The sequence below is a fragment of the Fringilla coelebs genome (genome assembly GCF_963513975.1).
Source record: "Fringilla coelebs genome assembly, chromosome: 3".
Taxonomy (NCBI): domain Eukaryota; kingdom Metazoa; phylum Chordata; class Aves; order Passeriformes; family Fringillidae; genus Fringilla; species Fringilla coelebs.
The window spans coordinates 106,553,592-106,571,755 of record NC_140030.1 but is presented as its reverse complement, the minus strand read 5'-3'; the positions used below and the strand labels follow the sequence as shown (position 1 = coordinate 106,571,755).

Here is an 18,164-nt window from a genome sequence, read left to right as displayed (position 1 = left end):
AGTGTGATGTGTAAAGGCATTAGCAAGAGGTGGAAAAGGTGATGACAGCAACGTCTGCCTCTGCCCTGGCTCTCCAGGTGCAATTAATGCGCATCTTAAAAAGAAAGAGATGTTTTTGCAGCAGCAGCAGGAATCTGTACACCACCCGCACAGCTGGCAGTGAAGCCCTGCAAGCGGAGCAGTCGCGACCACGGGAAGAGATAACTTCTGTTTGCTTTATGTCTCACACCATGCACGATCCATTACTTGCCAAAGCAGTCAGCTGCTCGAGAGAATCTACCTCCACACCAATAACTAGAGGGAGTGAACTCCATAACCCCACCAGCTCAGATGATGTATTAGAAATAAGCCAGCCGTTGCTCCGGTCCTCTCCGGAGTGCCAAACTGCCAGCACCCAGTTGTTTTGCGGATGCAAAGCCCACTCCCTTCTCCCTCCTGCTGTCTATCTTTCGGGCGGGGAGTCGAGGGCTGCCAGCCATCACCCACCCCCGTCAGGCACGCAGAGGGCATCACTAACTCCTCTGGGCTGAGCAAGGCAGGGGCCGCCCCAAGTCGGGCACCCCACCGGCAGCCCGGGGCGCGGAGCCCGGCGGGGTGCCCGGAGCTCACCTTTCCCGCGGGGCCGTGCCGCCCCCTCGAACCCCCGCCCCTGCCGAGCCCCCTCCCCGGCTATAAAGCGCGGCTGGCCGTGCGAGCCCCCTCCTCGCCGCTGCCATGGCCGCGCTGCGCTTCGGGGAGCCCCCGGCGGAGCCGCCCGCCTTCCCCGCGGGCAGGTGGGCGGGGGGCGGCGGGCCCGGCCCGGCCTCGCCCGCCCTCAGGGCGCTTCCCCCGGCGGAGCCGTCGGAGGGGGCGCCGGCGGCCTCGCAGCGTCGGAAGCGGACCAGCTTCACGGCGGCGCAGCTGGAGACGCTGGAGCTGGTTTTCCAGGACACCATGTACCCCGACATCTACCTGCGGGAGAAACTGGCCGACGCCACGCAGATCCCCGAGTCCCGCATCCAGGTGAGGGGCGCCGGCCGGGCCGTGCCGCGCCCGCCGCCGCGCCGGGGCCGCCCCGCCGCGCTCACCGCCGCCCTCTCTCCCCAGGTTTGGTTCCAGAACCGCCGCGCCAAGTCCCGCCGCCAGCGGGGCCCGCCCCGCCCCGGCCCCGCCGCGCCGCCGCCGGGCTGCCCCCGGCCGCCCCGCTTCGCCGCCCTGCGCGCCCCACAGCGGCCCCGCTGCGCCCTCTCCGGGGCGGCCCGGACGGAGGACGGCTCGGCCCCCTACGCGTGGCCGCCGGCCGCCGGCTTCCCCCCCGGTCCTGGCTTCGAGGGCTTCCCGCCCGGCCAGCCCGGCGGGGCCGAGCCCGGCCCGTTCGCGGGGAGCGCCGCCGGCCCCTTCCCGCCGGCCCGCGCCTTCTGCGGACAGTACTCGCCCGTGTCGGACGCCGAGGACACCAGCGGCTACTCGGAGTCGGGCTCGGAGTGGGAGGAGAACGCGCTCGGCGCCTTCCGCGCCCTCTGAGCGCCGCCGCGGCGGGACGCGGCCCGGGCGGGGGTTAACCGGGCGGGTTAAAGGCTGCGGAGCCCTCCCGCCGGACCCCGTCCCGCTGCTCGGGCGGGGAGCAGTCACACACCGCGCTACCTCACTGCTGCTCTGCCACTGTTGCACTTTATCCGGTAGTAACTGATTGTACCTATTTATTTAAGAAAGATACGGGTCGGCTCCATCAGCTGAGGGCATCTTTTTACACTGTATTTAAAGCTTTCTTGTATCATGTTTAGTATATCTATTTAACCTTCTTTAGCCAAAAAGCTAACCCAAATCCACTGTGTTTTGGGGGTGGGGGCTAGTGATAAAAAAGAATGATGGTCTGTCGGGGATTTTTGACCAAGGAAAAGAAAATAAAGGTTTACATTTTTGATCTGCTTGTGTGTGTACATGGTGCAGGGGCAAGGTTTCTTACCTTGGCTGACAGTGGGGTAGGGAAGCGGTAGATATCAGCTGCAGGTTCTCCTCCCAGGTCTGGAGAGCTACGGCTGCAGTTCAGATGTTGGTAACAGACCTAAGGGGCCCAAGAGACAGGTTACAGAAACTGCCTTAAATTTTCTCTGTCAATGTTTGTCTTAAATCTGCCCTAAACAAACACCCCCACCCCTAAATGAAAATGGAAATGTCTGGCCTAAGTAATACAAATGCCCAGATCTCAAGTGCTCAGACAAAAGCCTCCAGTCTGCCACTTAAGCCAAGGTAATGTTAAACTAAGAGAAATGGGAGTATTTTGTGGACACTGTAAGGGTGCTTTAGCTGTAGGCAGGAATTACTCAGAAGCTGTTCATATGATCACTCGCGGGCTGAATAGCTCTGCACTGAAAATGGCAAAATCAGTAACCACAGAAGTCTCTCCTCTAATTCAATTTATCGAGAAAGGACTCTCTACTCTGTACGTATTTTGAGCATAAGGCTGATTCTTCCTGCTTGCAAAACAGTACTTCAGAGCCTAGCAGAGCAAGTTGTAAGTTATGGAAAAGCACCCAAATGCCAGAAGCACAGGAAAAATGACCCATGCACTGGTGGGAGAAATACCCTGTACCAGGAATCATGCCCCACAGAAAAAGGTTACCAATGCACAAAATCCCACCCCACAACATACCTGTGTTTGTGAGATCTGGGACAGCTGAACTCTGCTTCGACTGCAAGGAGAAGCGGCATGGCAGGGTTGCTGGTTAGTACTCTCCATCAAAAAAACCCCAGAACAATCCTTGAAAAAAACATGAACCAAAAACCAACCAACCTACCTCAGGCACCATCTGTCCCAAGTGGACTTGGGTGCTATGCAGGGGATCAGGCAAACCCCAGGAGAGAAGCACTTGCAGGAAGAGACAGAAAATGAGACCATGGTCTCCTGGGGGCTCAGGGTAAATTCAAGTTTACTGATTATAATAAAGTAACTTGTTCTGCAGACTTCATGTATGGTTGTTGCAGTGAGCTCTTGAGACTCCTGCTATGCTTGGGGCACACTCAGCAAAAGCAGTTGGATTTGTCACTGTCACCAAGATTCAACACCAACTCTGACCCAACACATCAGTAAGCAAGGAGAAATTCAGCCTTTAAAGAAAAGAAAAGATGTGTACATACATATTGCCTACATGAGTGGGACAAATGGCATGTAAAGGGAATTGGCTAATCACAAATGACAGATCCTTCTATGCTATACTACCCTCCAGTAATTAAAAAACCTACAGCAACAGAAAACATACTGGAGAGCACATTTAAGTATCCACATGTAAAAACCATCATACCTAAGGAATCAGAATTGAGATTGGAGTGTGGTGGTTATTGCAATGTATTCTGTGTCCAGTAGGATAAAAGGTTGTCATGAAAAGCAGGTTCCTAAATCTTGTCTCCCCCTCAAGTTGGGATGTTTGCTATCAACAGGGCCAAATGACCCTCCTGGTGTTTCCTACTGGAAATCCTGCTCCTCAAAAGCAGTCAGTGCACATGCTGAGCTTGAGCCCCAACAGCAGGATGGGATCAGAGCAGAGGGAGCAGCAGGCACCTGAGTACAGGGGTGCAAGGGGATGGTTCCTTCTTCCTGAGTTAGCTGTAGAGCTGATTCCCTCCTGCCTGACTAAATTTATGTACCTTAAATTAGGCTTTGGCACCTTTTTCTGTTTACATGAAAAAGGTGGTGGGAGAGGACTCCTTTCTGTCTTCTTTATCAAACAGATGGTAACACCACAAAATAACAAGTGATATAATTACAAAAGCAACTGCAGGGACCACTGTGATGTTCTATTGCACTATGAGAGGTAAGTTTTCCTGGGTAACTCAGCTAAATTACTGTTTATCATTATTTTATAGTATCCCTTGTAAATTTTTAAAATACCTTTTAAAACAGTTACTTACCTCATCCTCATATCATTTCATTTTCAGCAATTAGCTTCTCTTAAAAAAATTACCTGAGACCATCTGCAAGAAATTTTGCATTTTTGTGAAATATATCAACTCTCATAGGTCAATTTATTCAGTTACAAATTTCATTGAGAATAAAAGATTTATGCATTTCTCTTAATTAACAGAACAAATTTAGCTAAATATAAACTCTGCACTAAAGTTTTGCAGTGGCACAATACCAACACAGAATACCGAAGCATCTTTAAACTATACAAAATTTTAAAATTGAAAATAATCCTGTTTACATATTCTTTATACATTAACATATAAAAGACCTTATTTAATGAGGCATCTAAAAGAATCAAAAACATCTCTACAGCTATCTCTGAAAATCCAAATCTGGAAACAATTCATTACACAGAAGCTTTACAAGACTATTTAAACAAACCAATACACACTTTTTACAAGATTAACATTCCAAAAGGTATAGGCAGGCTATCACTTCTTATTTTTGCAGTTTACCTCACTGGTTATCTTTAATTATAAAAATCTTCATATTTATATATGGTGGGTACTGTTGAATAACCAGTAATCTAATTTAAAACTTGTGCAAAACAAACAAGAATTTGGAAAAACAGTAAGTTTAACCAGTCACTTATATAAAATACCACCTAAAACACTTCTTTTGTCCTGTGTGCAGAGAAAAAGCTATAACCAATCTCTTTCTGGAAAGTTAACAGTTACATTTTTATATTCCTTCATTAGACTCCTTCTATAAGTTATGATAAATTAAGAGTTCCAACAAGACATTGACTGATCGATAGACCTGCCCAACATCCTCCAGTTTACAGCTTAAGTTTGCTGGCTGTATCCTGCTGCTGCTTCCTTAGGTCAGGGCTTCCCAAGCGCTGAGCTGGCAGCTCTGAAGAGCTACACAGACGTGTAGCTTTACACAACAAAGACCTGCCATGTGGCTACTAACTCCAGCCATTTCCTCTTCAGCACTTCTAACATACCAGGAGATCCAACAGCAAGAGGTGTGCAGAATTCATCTGAACTTTTAAAAACCGAGTTCAAATTATATGAAAGTATGCTTTCAAGTTTACTATAATCAATGCAATTACTAAGAGATTACCAGTTAGCAAAACTACTGCACGTGAATAACAAATGGAGAAATCTAATGTAACGCTGGTTTCCTTAAGAAGCAGGTACAATATATTTAAAAGGATCCTTTCTGAGAGGTTTTCTCTTCCCTTATCTTCTGGCAGTTAGGGTATTTGGTGAAGCCTATAGAAAGGAAGAAGATTTTCCAGAACTACTTGCTGTACACTTGAAAGGAAGTTTTCAGTCTCTGTTGGTGTTATTGGCTGCAAAAGCATGTAAGTTTCCCATCTGGCTCAGACCACTCTGAATATGTGCAACATGGATCTCAACGTTATTCTGAAAACAGCTATGGGAAGAAAAAAAGAACAAAAGTAAGAAATGCTGAACCCCATATGTAAGAGTCATGTCTGAAATCTCTGCAGTGAAAAATCAAGATGTGAGCCTAGCCAGTATAAAAATTCAGGTGAATCAGAGAACAGTACATACAAATGCAACTTGACAGAGAAATATGGGAAAACACAGCTTGCACAAACAGCTGCCAGAAATCAAGAATCACTGACTTAAACTCTTAATGTAAGGTTTTAACATGACCAGAGTTAGTGAAATTGAAATATTATGAAGAGATGCTAAAATGGCCAAAATAGTACCATGAAATGGAAACATCATCACTTTCTTTGCTTGAATCAATTCCAATATGCAATTTGCAGGGTTGATAATAAAGAAGTTTCACTAATGTTTGAGGTTTGGTTTTGTTTTTCCTAATGAAAATTGCTATAAAACAGCATTTCTCAATAACTATATTGAAATCAAAAGGTCATCCTACTATCCTTGGGAAAAAAACTTAAAAATTTAAAAATTCATGCATACAGCCTCCCATTATTATGTAGCAGTACAAGTAGTAAGGATATAAAAAACCACTTAGAATTTAGATTTATTTTCTAAATGACATAATTTAGCAGCATAAAATGCTTGTCACAAATTGCTGGAGGCTGCAGGGTACTCCAGACAAGTATCACTCCCTTGCTACCACATTCTTGCTATTTTTATGATGCCTCCTCAGGCAGCTGCTTGTGACAACTGTTGAAAAATGGCCCATCTAGACTAGACTGGCCTTTGATCTGGCACAATATGGCTGCTCTTCTGCCTGTTGGCTTAAAATCTTGCCAATGGAAGCTGCTCAGAACCTCTAATTGTCTCATATGCCACCTTTTGATATTTACAGACAAGGGGCTGAGTGTGCTAAAAGAATATTGAAATTGTACTGTTCTCTGGTTTAAAATACTCGTATTACTAGTGAGATTTCAAAATCTGACAATGTTCTAAAATAAGTTTTTAGTTGTCATAAATTACCAAAGAACAAGAAAGTCTAGTTGTTGCTGCATCAATTTAGCACTTTTAAACTTCTTTTAAAACATGTTACTTCACTGATAGGTTCAAACAGAAAACTGCTCATTTCACAATCGCTTTAGGAAGCCCCCCTTTTAGATGGGACCCTTCCTGTAAGTAGAAGTTACCAGATGAAACCCCTTAATTACAATCAATGTTCACCTCTAAAATACAGTAAGAACTATCACAAAGCATGTAATTAGGAATTAAATATTCAAAAAGTAATACCTGATATTTGAGGAGTCTATTGAATTCTTAATGTCATTTAATGAATCTGTTAGTGATTTAAATTCAAAGGAATTCAGATCACCTCCTTCTGCTAGACACTGTGGAAGAAGAAAACAAAAATGTTCTCACAGTTCAGCACAAAAACTGGCAGAGCTTTAATACTAGATATTGTACAGGAGAAGCTATTTTATGCAACCTTTTTACCTTAATTTGCAGTAATATTGCAGTAAGTCTAGAGATAAGATCAGTTAAATTTTCACTCTCCACACAGAGTTGCCCTGTTGACAAGGTATTGGCCTGTCTGACGACCTCCTGAGCTTCCTCTTCACACCTGCGCCTCAGATCCGTGGGCTGGTCAGCAGGCTGGAGGCCCTGGTCAGGAGCAAGCTGCAGAGGGATGAAGGGGAGAAGTTAACAATGAAGATGTCCTTTGCATTTGGTGGATGTGTGAAATGAGATGATCTCAAAGACAGTTTGTGTGTGTACAGTACACAGTGGGGTTTTTTTATGTATGCCTACTTAAGAGCAGGCCACTGGTATCAGGAAAGGTGTTGCTCAAAGGCAGCTCAAATTCCAGAGAAGGAATCCAACACAGCTACCAACATTTTCATTTCAGTGTGACCCTCACCCACCCCCTATTCCCAGGAAATGCAGTTTTCTAATTAGGTTGAGCAAAACCACCAAGTACACAGAGATTCCAGCAAAATCTTACCTCATAGCAATACTGTTGAACTTTATGCAAAACTTTATTTAAGTCTTTGTTTAGTTGTTCTAGATCCAGAACAATAGTTGCATATCTCCTCTGAAACTCAATGCCAATTGGCATGGAATAGGATTTCTGTGGAAAACACAAAGCAAATCAAAGTCAATGCAATACTAGATTCTGAACTCATCAAAAGGAGGTTTTATTTGAAAATAATACTGAGATATTTGAAATCCCAGTGTCAAAAAAAAAAAGTTAACATACAAAATATTAAAATGCAGTATGACTATTTATAACTCCAGATGAAAGTGTGTAGGTAACAACCATGCTTTTACTCCCTTCTTGAAGTGCTACAATCATCTATGGTGGTAAATCCTACAGAAGATGACTGTGGTTTGACCTGCTTATTCCTCCAGTAGCTGGGCATGGCTTCTCCCTGCTGGCTGAGCAGAGAACTATCCTGCCAGCAGAGGAACAGCACAGGACAGTATGGCCTCAACCACCTCTGCTGCAGGATGGGAGGCACATTTAGCTAGTAACTTATTGGTCACTTGAGGATGACTCAGTGCTACACACCTGCTGTTACAGCTAACAGTTCTGCCAAAAAAGAAAGTTACTAGAGCTTATATTTGGTAATAGTATTTTGTAAGCACGATTTTCCACAAAAAGAATAAATACCAAAATACAGTACCTTTTTTCTTACACTCTTTTCAGAATACAGCTGACATTGTTCGGGTGATTTTTGTGAAATTGAAACAAAACATACAATATATTATAAAATTTGCTCTCCAAATTGCCTCTTGTAAGAGAAGCTAGAGGTAGTTCCAGCCATAGGACTGAGATACAGGTACTTCCTACAAGCAAAACTTGTAGCTATAGATTTTACACACAAGATAAAGCAAATTGCAAAGTCAAGAGCCTCCATAAGGATAATCCTGGTCAAAAACTCAAAAGGTTTCAATTATGAGTTCAGTTCAAATTTCCCCATTAAACCTAATCACTGAGATGCTCTCTAGGGATTTACAAATCTGAATACCAACTCAACAGGGCTTTAAGCTAACACCATAATTTCAGAATTCACTGGAAAGTGGTATAAATTTGGCATACTTTCTGCAGCTGTGGAACATAAAGAATCAGATCTTTCAAACCTTCTTCAGTGACTAGTTCCCTTAGAGCAAACTGAACTGCTCCAGCTTAGCTGTGGAAGCTGCAGACAATTATGAATTCCCTGTAGGAGAGGAAAGGCTAAGGGCATTCTGTGCTAGTGATGACAAAAGAAATATTTCTCAGCAGCAGCACTACTACTTCTGACCTGGGCAAAACCCAAGACCAGGAAACAGTGATGAACAGCTAAACTGACAAGAGATGGATGGCTTTCAGTAGAGGGAAGCAGGTAACACCTCTGTCACCAAGGATCTAGATGCTTCTCTGAGACAACCAGCATTACCTTCACCTTGTTTTCATTGCACCTCCTTTCCATTTATACTTGTTTATCCAAATGTTCACTGGTTTATGTACACAGTGATTTGTACTAGAGTGATATCAAGAAAAATTAGACAAAAAATGTACAGTTGTATATATTAATAGCTACTCTGAAGGCACCCTCTGACTCATGCAAATTTATTATTATTGCCAGATAATAAGGGCCTACAATCAGTACCATTTCTGATTTTGGTCAGTTCCATTTATTTCTATATAGAATCAGTCATTGAACAAAAGTCTTCACAAAAGGATTACTTTAAACCAAACAGCAGTGGTACTCTAACAATTATCAAACAACAAATGTATGAATTATTACCAAAGTCTGACAATTAAGGTACACCTGAATGAACTCAAAGGATTCAATTTTATTCAAGTTCAGGTATGGTATTGATGTTGAAGCGAAATGGGGTCAGAAAAAGATTTCTTGTTCAAAGCAAATATATTTTAAAGGAGAAACAACACATACTCAGTGGCACAAACACAGATGGGATTGCCAAGGGACAAAGAGGATTAGAAGATGGGCTAAGAATATGGCCCAATAGGAAGGTATCACATCCTCTATTTTTATCAGGACAGCCTTGAGTAGTAATGGGGGTTGCTTTACGATTGCTGGTTTTCAAAGGAAATAGAGCAGGGAAGAATGTCAAAGTATCTCAAGGTCCTTAGCCAGATTACAAATGAGCCAAAATGTAGCAATTTTAGCATCTATTGCTGTATTTCCTTCCCAGTTGCTTTTTTACTCTTTCAATTCTGTGGAAAAAGGAGACCAAGAAAAGTAACAATACAGGTAATTTATGACTTAATAGCTGAGCTAACACTCAGGTTCTTGCTAGAGGAAGGATACTGTCATTCCTATGGACCTCCCAAATGTACAAATAACTCAGAAAAAAAAATTAGGAAGAGTTGGTAATTTTTCATTATCAGAATTGCAGGTTGCAACAACATGTTTTAATCTTGCTTCTCTTTGCATCTAGTTTAGTTACTAACACACAAAATACAGGAAAAATAATGTAGTAACTGGAATGATAAGGTTTTGAAGAACACCACCATGGCACAGGAGAAGAAAATTACAGACACACAGAGATGGGGCAGTAGGAAGGAGTGTAACAGAATGCACACATGCACGTGATCATTGAAGGCACAAAGAGAAATCTCACCACAATGTCACATCTTTCAACATTCAAATAGTTTATATTTTACATGGAAAAAAAACCCCAACTGTTTTGTTTCAAGAAATAAACCAATTGTTTCCCTTCTTCTCCACAAACCTTTAGCCTTCTGTACACTGCAAAGACAGAAGCCTGGATGGATGCCGGCAGGAGGCTGAGACTGAGTGTTTCTCAAGTTAATTTATAGCCATGGGTGGTAGAAGAGCCACTCTTAGAATTTTGATTTACTGACTGCTGATTAGATAAAGTTAGCAAGAAAAACTATTCTGCTGCTAATTACACTGTAGCTGCTGTGGTACTGTAACTTTAAAGGCCAGTCAAGGGCACTCAGAGCTTTACACAAAAATTTCTGAAATGAGTATTAACCATCTACCACCTGCAAAACAGTTTTAGCATAAATGTCTTACCATATAAACTTGTACTCCAAATTCTCAAGGTACAGAGTATTTCCTTCCTTTATGTGTTAACTGACATGTGCTATCCTGATGTTTACATTAATCAGTTTCCAAAGCAGAGTTCTTTCAAAGGAGAATCATATTTGAAACAACTGATCTCTCTGACTTGTCTTTAAAAATAATAGAGACATTTCACGTCATAGAAAGAAACAAAATACAGATTTTATTTAGACTACACTCCTTATTTGCATTAGCTGTTAAAGCATATCCTGTTTTAATAACCAAAAAAGAGAACATTCTCACCAGCTTTTCTGCTTCTGTGTTCATCTCTCTCAATTGTTTGATGTGCTCCTTCTTGATCATAAGGATTTTCGATAACCTGGTCTAAAACAAAGGAACTATTTTTAGAAAGAATAGGCCCTTAAGCAGTTTTGAAATGCCATTGAAATTCAAGATAAAAAACCATACCTGTTTCTTTCATAATTTAAAATGTATTTCTCAGTTGTTGATCAAGTTAAGAAGCAGAAATAAAAATTAATTAAAATTAAAATTAAATGATGGAATTTCCAGAGATTTTTAAAGCGATTCCAAGGACCCTAAATTGTTGAGTGCTAAAATCCATTAAGTGAAATTCCCTAAAGGAAGACTAACATGATTTATGGTCAGCTAGAGGCTGAAGAACCTTTCTTTTTACAGGTTGAAGGAGAGCGAAGGGTGTTATGGTCATGATACTACAATTAGTATCACTCACCTTACTGCACCTTTTTTCCCACACAGCTCTCAGCTGTGCCCTCCACCGAGCACCAGCTCTTTGTGCAAACTCCTGCAGTAAACCCTGGTATAGAGACTGGATCTATTTTATACAGAACAACTCTGTGCTTTCCATTTCCCTCTTTTGTAATGGGAATACCCTGTGTCTCCTGCCCTGGGGACCTAGCAGGCTGAAGTGGAAACACTGGGGAGCACCTTCAACACACTCATCACTCCCAAAACTATTCATATTCCAGGGCCCTGACAGAAATCCTAGCAACACTTTTATTACTGGACTAAACAGAGCAAAAATTTCAGGTTTTATAAATTCCAGAGGGGTTAACTGCATCCTAGCAGTGAAACATGTGACTGGGAGAAATAGGAACTCCTAGTTCAACACACATCTCATTTATACATGATCACTTTTGTGATTTTTAAGTTCAGTCCTAATGCAGCCAGGTTGCTTGCCCCCACAAATTGTAATTAGAAAATTGTTCCAGGATCTCTTGCAGCTAATGAGGAATAGTCTGGGAATTTCCATGCTAAATGCATTCTTTTTCACTTCATAGCAATTTGTTTGAAATTGCCAAACAGCCAAAGCTGGTTTTCAGCTAAATATAGTGTTATCTCCTTGTATTTATCCCTGTTTATTCAGAGACAAGAAAAGCATCTCTTCCCCACTGTTCTTCTACCAGACTAAGCACGATCCAAGCCTTTTCACTGCCTTAAAGGGCTCTTCATCTCTTAAATTTTTGCGACCCTTTTTGTATCTTTTTCCATTCACTGCCATCTTTCCTGTGTGTGAGCACAGAACGCCTGTAACAGTACTCTGAATGATACACCAAGCAACTAAACCTGTAAAATGGCATCAGTATTTCTCTCTTTCTACTCCAAATATTTTGCCAGATGCATCTTATGAATGGATAGTGAGCCATGGCCAGAGGCACAGAGGCAGCACTGCATGAGTTATCAGCCTCCCAATTCCAGCTGCTCATTTCTGTCCCTGGACTGTCCCCCAGTGACAGCACTTGCATTTTTGCTCTTTGCATTTTGCATGAAGAACCCAATCACAGAAAAAATAATGACAAAAAAACAAATTCAGAAGGGGCAAGAAAGAAAAGGTTTAAAATTGTTACTTCTACTCCTGTTAGATCAGGATTGCCTCTCTGATCTAGTTTCTAACACACCACACAAGTGTTCGTGTTGCCAATAAAACACCTGTGAGGAAGAAAAGCACTATACACCATCTGCCACTGCTGCCAAAAAGTTCCTTGTCAAGCTTTGCTGTCATCACCACCCAGCAACTGCCTAACACATTCTTCTCCTTCATGAAGTTGATGAGTGCCCAAATTAATGCAGAATATATAATCTGTTCCCCAAATTTGCAAGGCATTTGATTCTTAACTTCTACTTTGATGTGCAGACACACGTGAGGATGCACAGTGTTAGTTCTCTATTGGATGAGCTTGGATTTTCTATTATATTCATCCTACTCCAAGATATATTCCAGTGATCAGGATAATCTGATTCTAAGGATTTTCACTGTATCTATCATGTCCACCAACTTTCTCTCAGGGGTACATTTTATTACATAGACCTCCATTTTCATCTGCCAGTGAATGCTGTAATTCAGTCTAGACCTATTTGTCTTGAGAAATTCTTGCCTAACAACTCTATTTTCACCATAACTCATCCTGTTTACTGCTGCAATTTATAGTTCTCAATAAACTGGAAACAAGTTTTTAGTACAATGCTTTTCCTCATTAAAAGAAAAGAAGGGACAACCCAACCAGAATGTTTAGATTTTCACTTCTGATTTCATTTGTTAGTCAGAATATATGAGCATTTCAAAATGCAGTGTGTGCTAACTTACTATGCAATATTTTCAGAATTTTCATAAGGAGAAAACAGCCAAAAATGGAGTGCCCATGTTCAGATTGTTCCTCGTGCATTTAAGATGGGAAGATCCCTCCTTTCCCCACAAGCAGACACCAGGTCACTGCAGAGCCTGAGCTGCATCACCACACTCCCTCTACCGGGCATGCAGCGACCCTGCCAACATCTGCTTTGTCCTACAGTGCTGCCTTCCAACCGAATTCTTTACCCCAAAACAAAAAAAGGAAGCAGGGAGGAAGGAAAATAAAAAAAGCTGTAGCTGAATACTTGGAAAAACGTCCTTCAAATTTAAATACTGTCTAGAATGTACAAATGCAATCTCTATCTATTCTGACCTGCCATATAGCATGTGAAATATTTAAGGATTCATGCTTAATTAATTATGTGATGTAAGATTTGAAAAAAAATACTCATTTATTGCTGACTTTATTCTTAATATCACGTTAATTTTTGATCCAGTCTTCTAATGCATCAGTCCACAGTCTCAGATGTCAAACTGTAACATGTAGTAATAAATATAAAGATTCAGAAAAACTAAGGGTAGAACAATGATTAAAATAGTTGTTACAAGTCCCAATGTTTTCTTAAAATGTCAAGTTATAGGTAAAGAGAATACCCCTAGCATTTATTTGTCATTGTACATATGTGATTTTGGATTAACTTCCTCTTCATCCAAATTAATTTCAGATAAGGGAAATAAAGGGCTGGGTTGAAACCTTATTTGAGGTGTGCTCTGTATTTTCTGTTTTGTCCAAAATTCTTCCCATAAAATTGTTTCTTTGTGGTCTCATAAATAGCAAAGGAAGGCTACAAAAGCCTGGCAGTAGTTTTTGAGACAGTTTTCTTGGAATCAAACTGGTTTTGACCATTTACTTCCCGAATCAACATTAAATGAGAAAAAGGGATTTGACTTTTTTTAAGTACAGGTCTATCAGAAAGGCTAAAAAAACATCCTGGGTAGTAACCCTTAACATAAAAATACATCTGGACTGGTGAACACAGTACAATCAATACTCAGCATTCACCAGCCTCATGTATTGCACAATACCAAATTTCAGTACCTCCTACAACTTCTAAAAAATTAAATTAAAAAATTGATTCTTAAAAACAATGTTTCAAATCATTCAATAAATGTTTAAGGCCTGTGATTCTTTGTCGTTTCTCAAACAGACAAACACCAAAAATCTATTGATTGATTTTGTTCAAAGCATTTTGAAAATCTTCAAGCATAAACACATATTAATGTGGTATCTTTGTAAAATGCCACCATTTGCAAGAGGCCTACACTTGTAAAACTCAGATTTCCTTATACTGAGTAGCAACATACAACCACATGTGACTGACAAATCACACATTTTCATATTTCAAATGCAGAAACAATATCATAAGCAGATCAATTTGATGTACTAAGTAGATGTAAAGCTCAATACACCTTAGTTACCTTAGAAGTCTCACTGATCATAGTCAGTGACTCAAACAGCTGCAGATACAGTTTAGCTGCATAAAGACTGTATCTTTTGTGTATTTCAATTTTACCATAATTAATCTTATAGCAACTACATCTATTTTAAATTTTCTTAGCTAGATGCCATGCCACCTTTTTCAAAAGCAGCTTCATACAAGTTTCCTCTAAAAAAGCTGAATAGATGATACTGTCAAACAAAATCCATTATGCTGAATGGCCCAAATGTTAGTGTATCATGTGAGCTTCTGACACAAATTTATTCTTTTGACCAATTACACAGACTTTAAAATCTGAGACACATTTTGTTTCTCAGTTTTTAATATTTTAAACATGAATCATTCCAATTTCCTTTGGCATGTTTAAAACTGCTTTCCTTGTTAAAGACTTCAATCACTGATCTTAAGCTAAGCCAACATGAGCAATTAGATTCCTCAATCATCCTGGAAAATGCTTCAATGTGTTTTAGTATTCAGTGAACCTCAGCTTCCTAACATTACTTGTCTGTGCTCTTCTGAAATAGTACACAAAAACCACTGAAAAAATATCTCGTAAAGGTGAAGAAAAAAGGATTTTCTGTGTAGCGTTATCTATAAAATGAATGTTTGCTTGCATGGGAATGAGTGTTGCTTTTCTTCTCCAAGAGGGTAGAACAGCATATAACATAAAATATATGATAATACATATAGGCACATGTGCTTTCCACAATGTAACTATATTTTAAATAAATAAAGAAGTTTTAAAGTCTGCACATACAAATAATACTTTTTTTTAAGGTAAAATGTTAGATCTGGGAAAATAAGACACTTTTGAGGACCTCTGTGGTCTGAAAAGCAGCATATTTCAAAGGTTATAAACAGGTGAGAAAATTAAGAAGGGAGGAATAAAAAGCAAATATGAACATCTCTTCAAAAGTTGATTTGGCTATTACAATATTTGTCATAAATTAACAGAAGGTCATTGAACAGCTGAAGAATTGACAGAACAAACACAAAAGGACAATAAACAACAAAATTAAGAGCTGCAGTTAATACTTACCACTTGAATGAGGAATTCTACTGGAAAGCCTCCTAGTGTTTCACTATCTGTGCCTGAAATTTTGTTTTTCCATGAAGATTGTCCTAATAAAGGATCACTGTCCTATAAAGGATAAAACATCTAAATGAATTCCTTCTTTTCACAGGGTTTTGCTAACATTTTGATCATGCAAAATAACATCAGAAAACTAATCCCAAAAACTTCTTAAGGTAACAGCTTCAAGTATCAAAAAATACTTTGGTGATGAACAGCACTTGAACAAAGTAACTTACTGTGATTGGAGACTGGAGTGAAGGAGTGTAGGGCAATCGGGGAGGAGTCATGAAGAAGCGCGAAGGCCGCTGTTTCTGTCCGAAGGCAGAGATTGGCATGGTTTCATGAGGCTCATTACTCTGCCACACAGGGACAGGGACAGGGAAAGGAAGGATATACTTCAGTGTCTGATTAATTTTTACCCTTTTGGAACATGTAGATAATTTATTTCTGGGATCTGGACTAGCTGTGCCTATCCGCACCCCAGCCCAACATCAGGAAAAGATTAATGTTTTGCTTTTGGTCTAGGAGTTTGCATCACATCAAATAAAACCTGCATGAACATTTCCAAAAATGCTATTGGCAGGTAAATCACAACAGGAGTTCAGCAGAGCATCCAAACTCAGACCACGACAGTGTCACCCTGATTTTTTAAGTTTTTCTAAGCCTTCTGATGTTTACATTCTTGTAACAAACTTTCTCACACATTTTCTGTAAATAACTTATTGTTCTGCATTCTTTTATGTAGGAGGAGAAATTTGATGGACTGTTGGTTTGTCCAGTATCATTGGAGAGGTGGCACTTTCACCCTCCAATCCACTGTCACTTTTGGAAATCTATAAATGTTGGAGTCAAAAATTAAACTCCCCTTTTTCTGCCTTGAGAACAGCAGTGTGTGTGTGTGTGATGTTATTTCGTGTCCTATAGTGACAATGACAGAGATTAGAAGAATTATGTAGATCCAACACCACACAAGATGCACAAGAAAGTGAGGTCCTCCAGAAATCTTGCAGGCTAGGCTGGACTGCCTGGCAGGAACAAAGCCTAGGAGCTGGGAGATAATCTCCAATTGTTTGACCAGAACAACATCCTCCCATGTAGCTTCATTAGCACAAAAAATTTCAAAATCAAGTTCAATCAACTCATAATACTTGCTTGCAACTACCACAGGCCTTTCCTGACTTTGGCAAATCACAAAGGGCCAGGGTTTTCTTGAACATTTTCTGCAAAACCTGGCAGGATCCCATTGCAGAATTCTCTTTGGGATCTTATACCACTCATTGTATTTCTTCATATTGAACTCAGGCAATTCTAACAGCCTACCATAGCTGGTCTAGTAAATTATTCCACCCTGAGCCATTTTGCTTTTATCATAGAGGGCTATCCTGTTTTGTAAACCATAAACAGTAAAATTTTATTATCCTGGAATTTCCCATGCATCTGTTATGCTTGTTTCTACTTTATGACAATACCACCTGGGTGTAATTCTTATTTTTGATTAAAGCATATAATTGTAGATTTTTAAAATTTCGTTTTCTTATTACAGCCACTTTTAGAATGTGTCATTAATACTTACAAGAACTTCATAATCTGGGACTGTGTGTGTTCCAAGACCTGCCCTGTCAAAAGTCACTCTGTAGGTAGCATTAAGAGTGTCTACAGCATCTATTTGTCCAGTGAACAGACCATCGTGGACACCTCGCAAACGGGCTGAAAAGAACAACAGGAGAACCAAGAAACCAAACATTACAATGCTGTGACACAAAGAACAAAATCAGATTTATTACATCTTTTGCAAGTAATTCCTTATAGGTATACTTAAAGGACGTATATTAAATGGAAAAAACCCCAGCAAACCCAGAAAAAAAGTATGTAACAGAAACATACAAAATTTAAGTTTGAAGGTCAAATATTTCCCAAATCTAATCCTTAGCACTACACTTATGTCTAAGAAACTCCCACTGTTTCATACCCAGTACCTTCTGACAGACAGATTTTGCAGGCAAAAGTCAATTTCCAGATGATTTTGCACAGCGCTTCTCTCTGAACCCCTCCTCTGATGACTGCATATTTATCAAATAAAAGTGTGGAAGGCAGGTCCTTCTACACTAGAAGGATACAGGTCTAGGAGAGTGAGGAGAGGCAGTGTGGTGCATATCTGCTCTTCAGCAAGAGCTAAGGGCAGTGGTGTTCAACACAAAAAATGCAATGAACTGTCGTGGCTTGAATAGGAGATGCTGAAGTGAAAAGCACCTGGACCAAAATCAGTCAGGAGAGAGGAATTCAAATTTACATAAAACTAGGCAAAACCTGTGGAATGTTTTCAATAATATTCCTTCCTCAGTTGTGTGTAAGGTTTTTTAGTAAGGCAATGTCATGTTCAGCATACACATCCAATTACACTGCAATATCAATTGGATATCTGTTTCAAAACAGGTAGTTTTCTATTTATGAAAAAATAAAGTTCAAGTTCTTATTAGGTTAGATTTTAAACTCAGACAACACTCAGTATTTTGAAGTTAAGCATCTCCCTCTCTCCAAAATGAGTTAGACATACTAGACATGTAAAAATCTTACAATCTGACCAGCAGAAATAATAAATCATATTATTTCTGCTGCATAAGTTTGCACCTCAAAACCTC

The 18,164-nt window shown here is 40.6% G+C and overlaps 2 protein-coding genes across 2 annotated transcripts in view; one reads left to right on the top strand and one right to left on the bottom strand.

Annotated features, from left to right (window-relative positions):
• Positions 1 to 714: 714 nt before the first annotated feature.
• On the top strand, positions 715 to 1,503 carry MIXL1 (Mix paired-like homeobox; the record flags this gene model as incomplete). Its single annotated transcript, XM_084201631.1, has 2 exons — positions 715 to 1,002; positions 1,087 to 1,503. The coding sequence occupies 2 exons, from the start codon at positions 715 to 717 to the stop codon at positions 1,501 to 1,503; spliced, it is 705 nt and encodes a 234-aa protein (XP_084057757.1).
• A 2,675-nt stretch (positions 1,504 to 4,178) lies between these two features.
• Positions 4,179 to 18,164, bottom strand: part of LIN9 (lin-9 DREAM MuvB core complex component) — a gene marked incomplete at its 5' end in the record, with an annotated part of 36,660 nt that continues 22,674 nt past the window's right edge. Inside the window, 8 exons of the mRNA XM_084202263.1 lie at positions 4,179 to 5,326; positions 6,595 to 6,692; positions 6,799 to 6,981; positions 7,307 to 7,432; positions 10,647 to 10,727; positions 15,490 to 15,591; positions 15,762 to 15,881; positions 17,099 to 17,232. Of these exons, the coding sequence (XP_084058389.1) occupies positions 5,221 to 5,326; positions 6,595 to 6,692; positions 6,799 to 6,981; positions 7,307 to 7,432; positions 10,647 to 10,727; positions 15,490 to 15,591; positions 15,762 to 15,881; positions 17,099 to 17,232 (950 nt within the window). The 3' untranslated portion in view covers positions 4,179 to 5,220. The remainder of the gene's footprint in view (positions 5,327 to 6,594; positions 6,693 to 6,798; positions 6,982 to 7,306; positions 7,433 to 10,646; positions 10,728 to 15,489; positions 15,592 to 15,761; positions 15,882 to 17,098; positions 17,233 to 18,164) is intronic.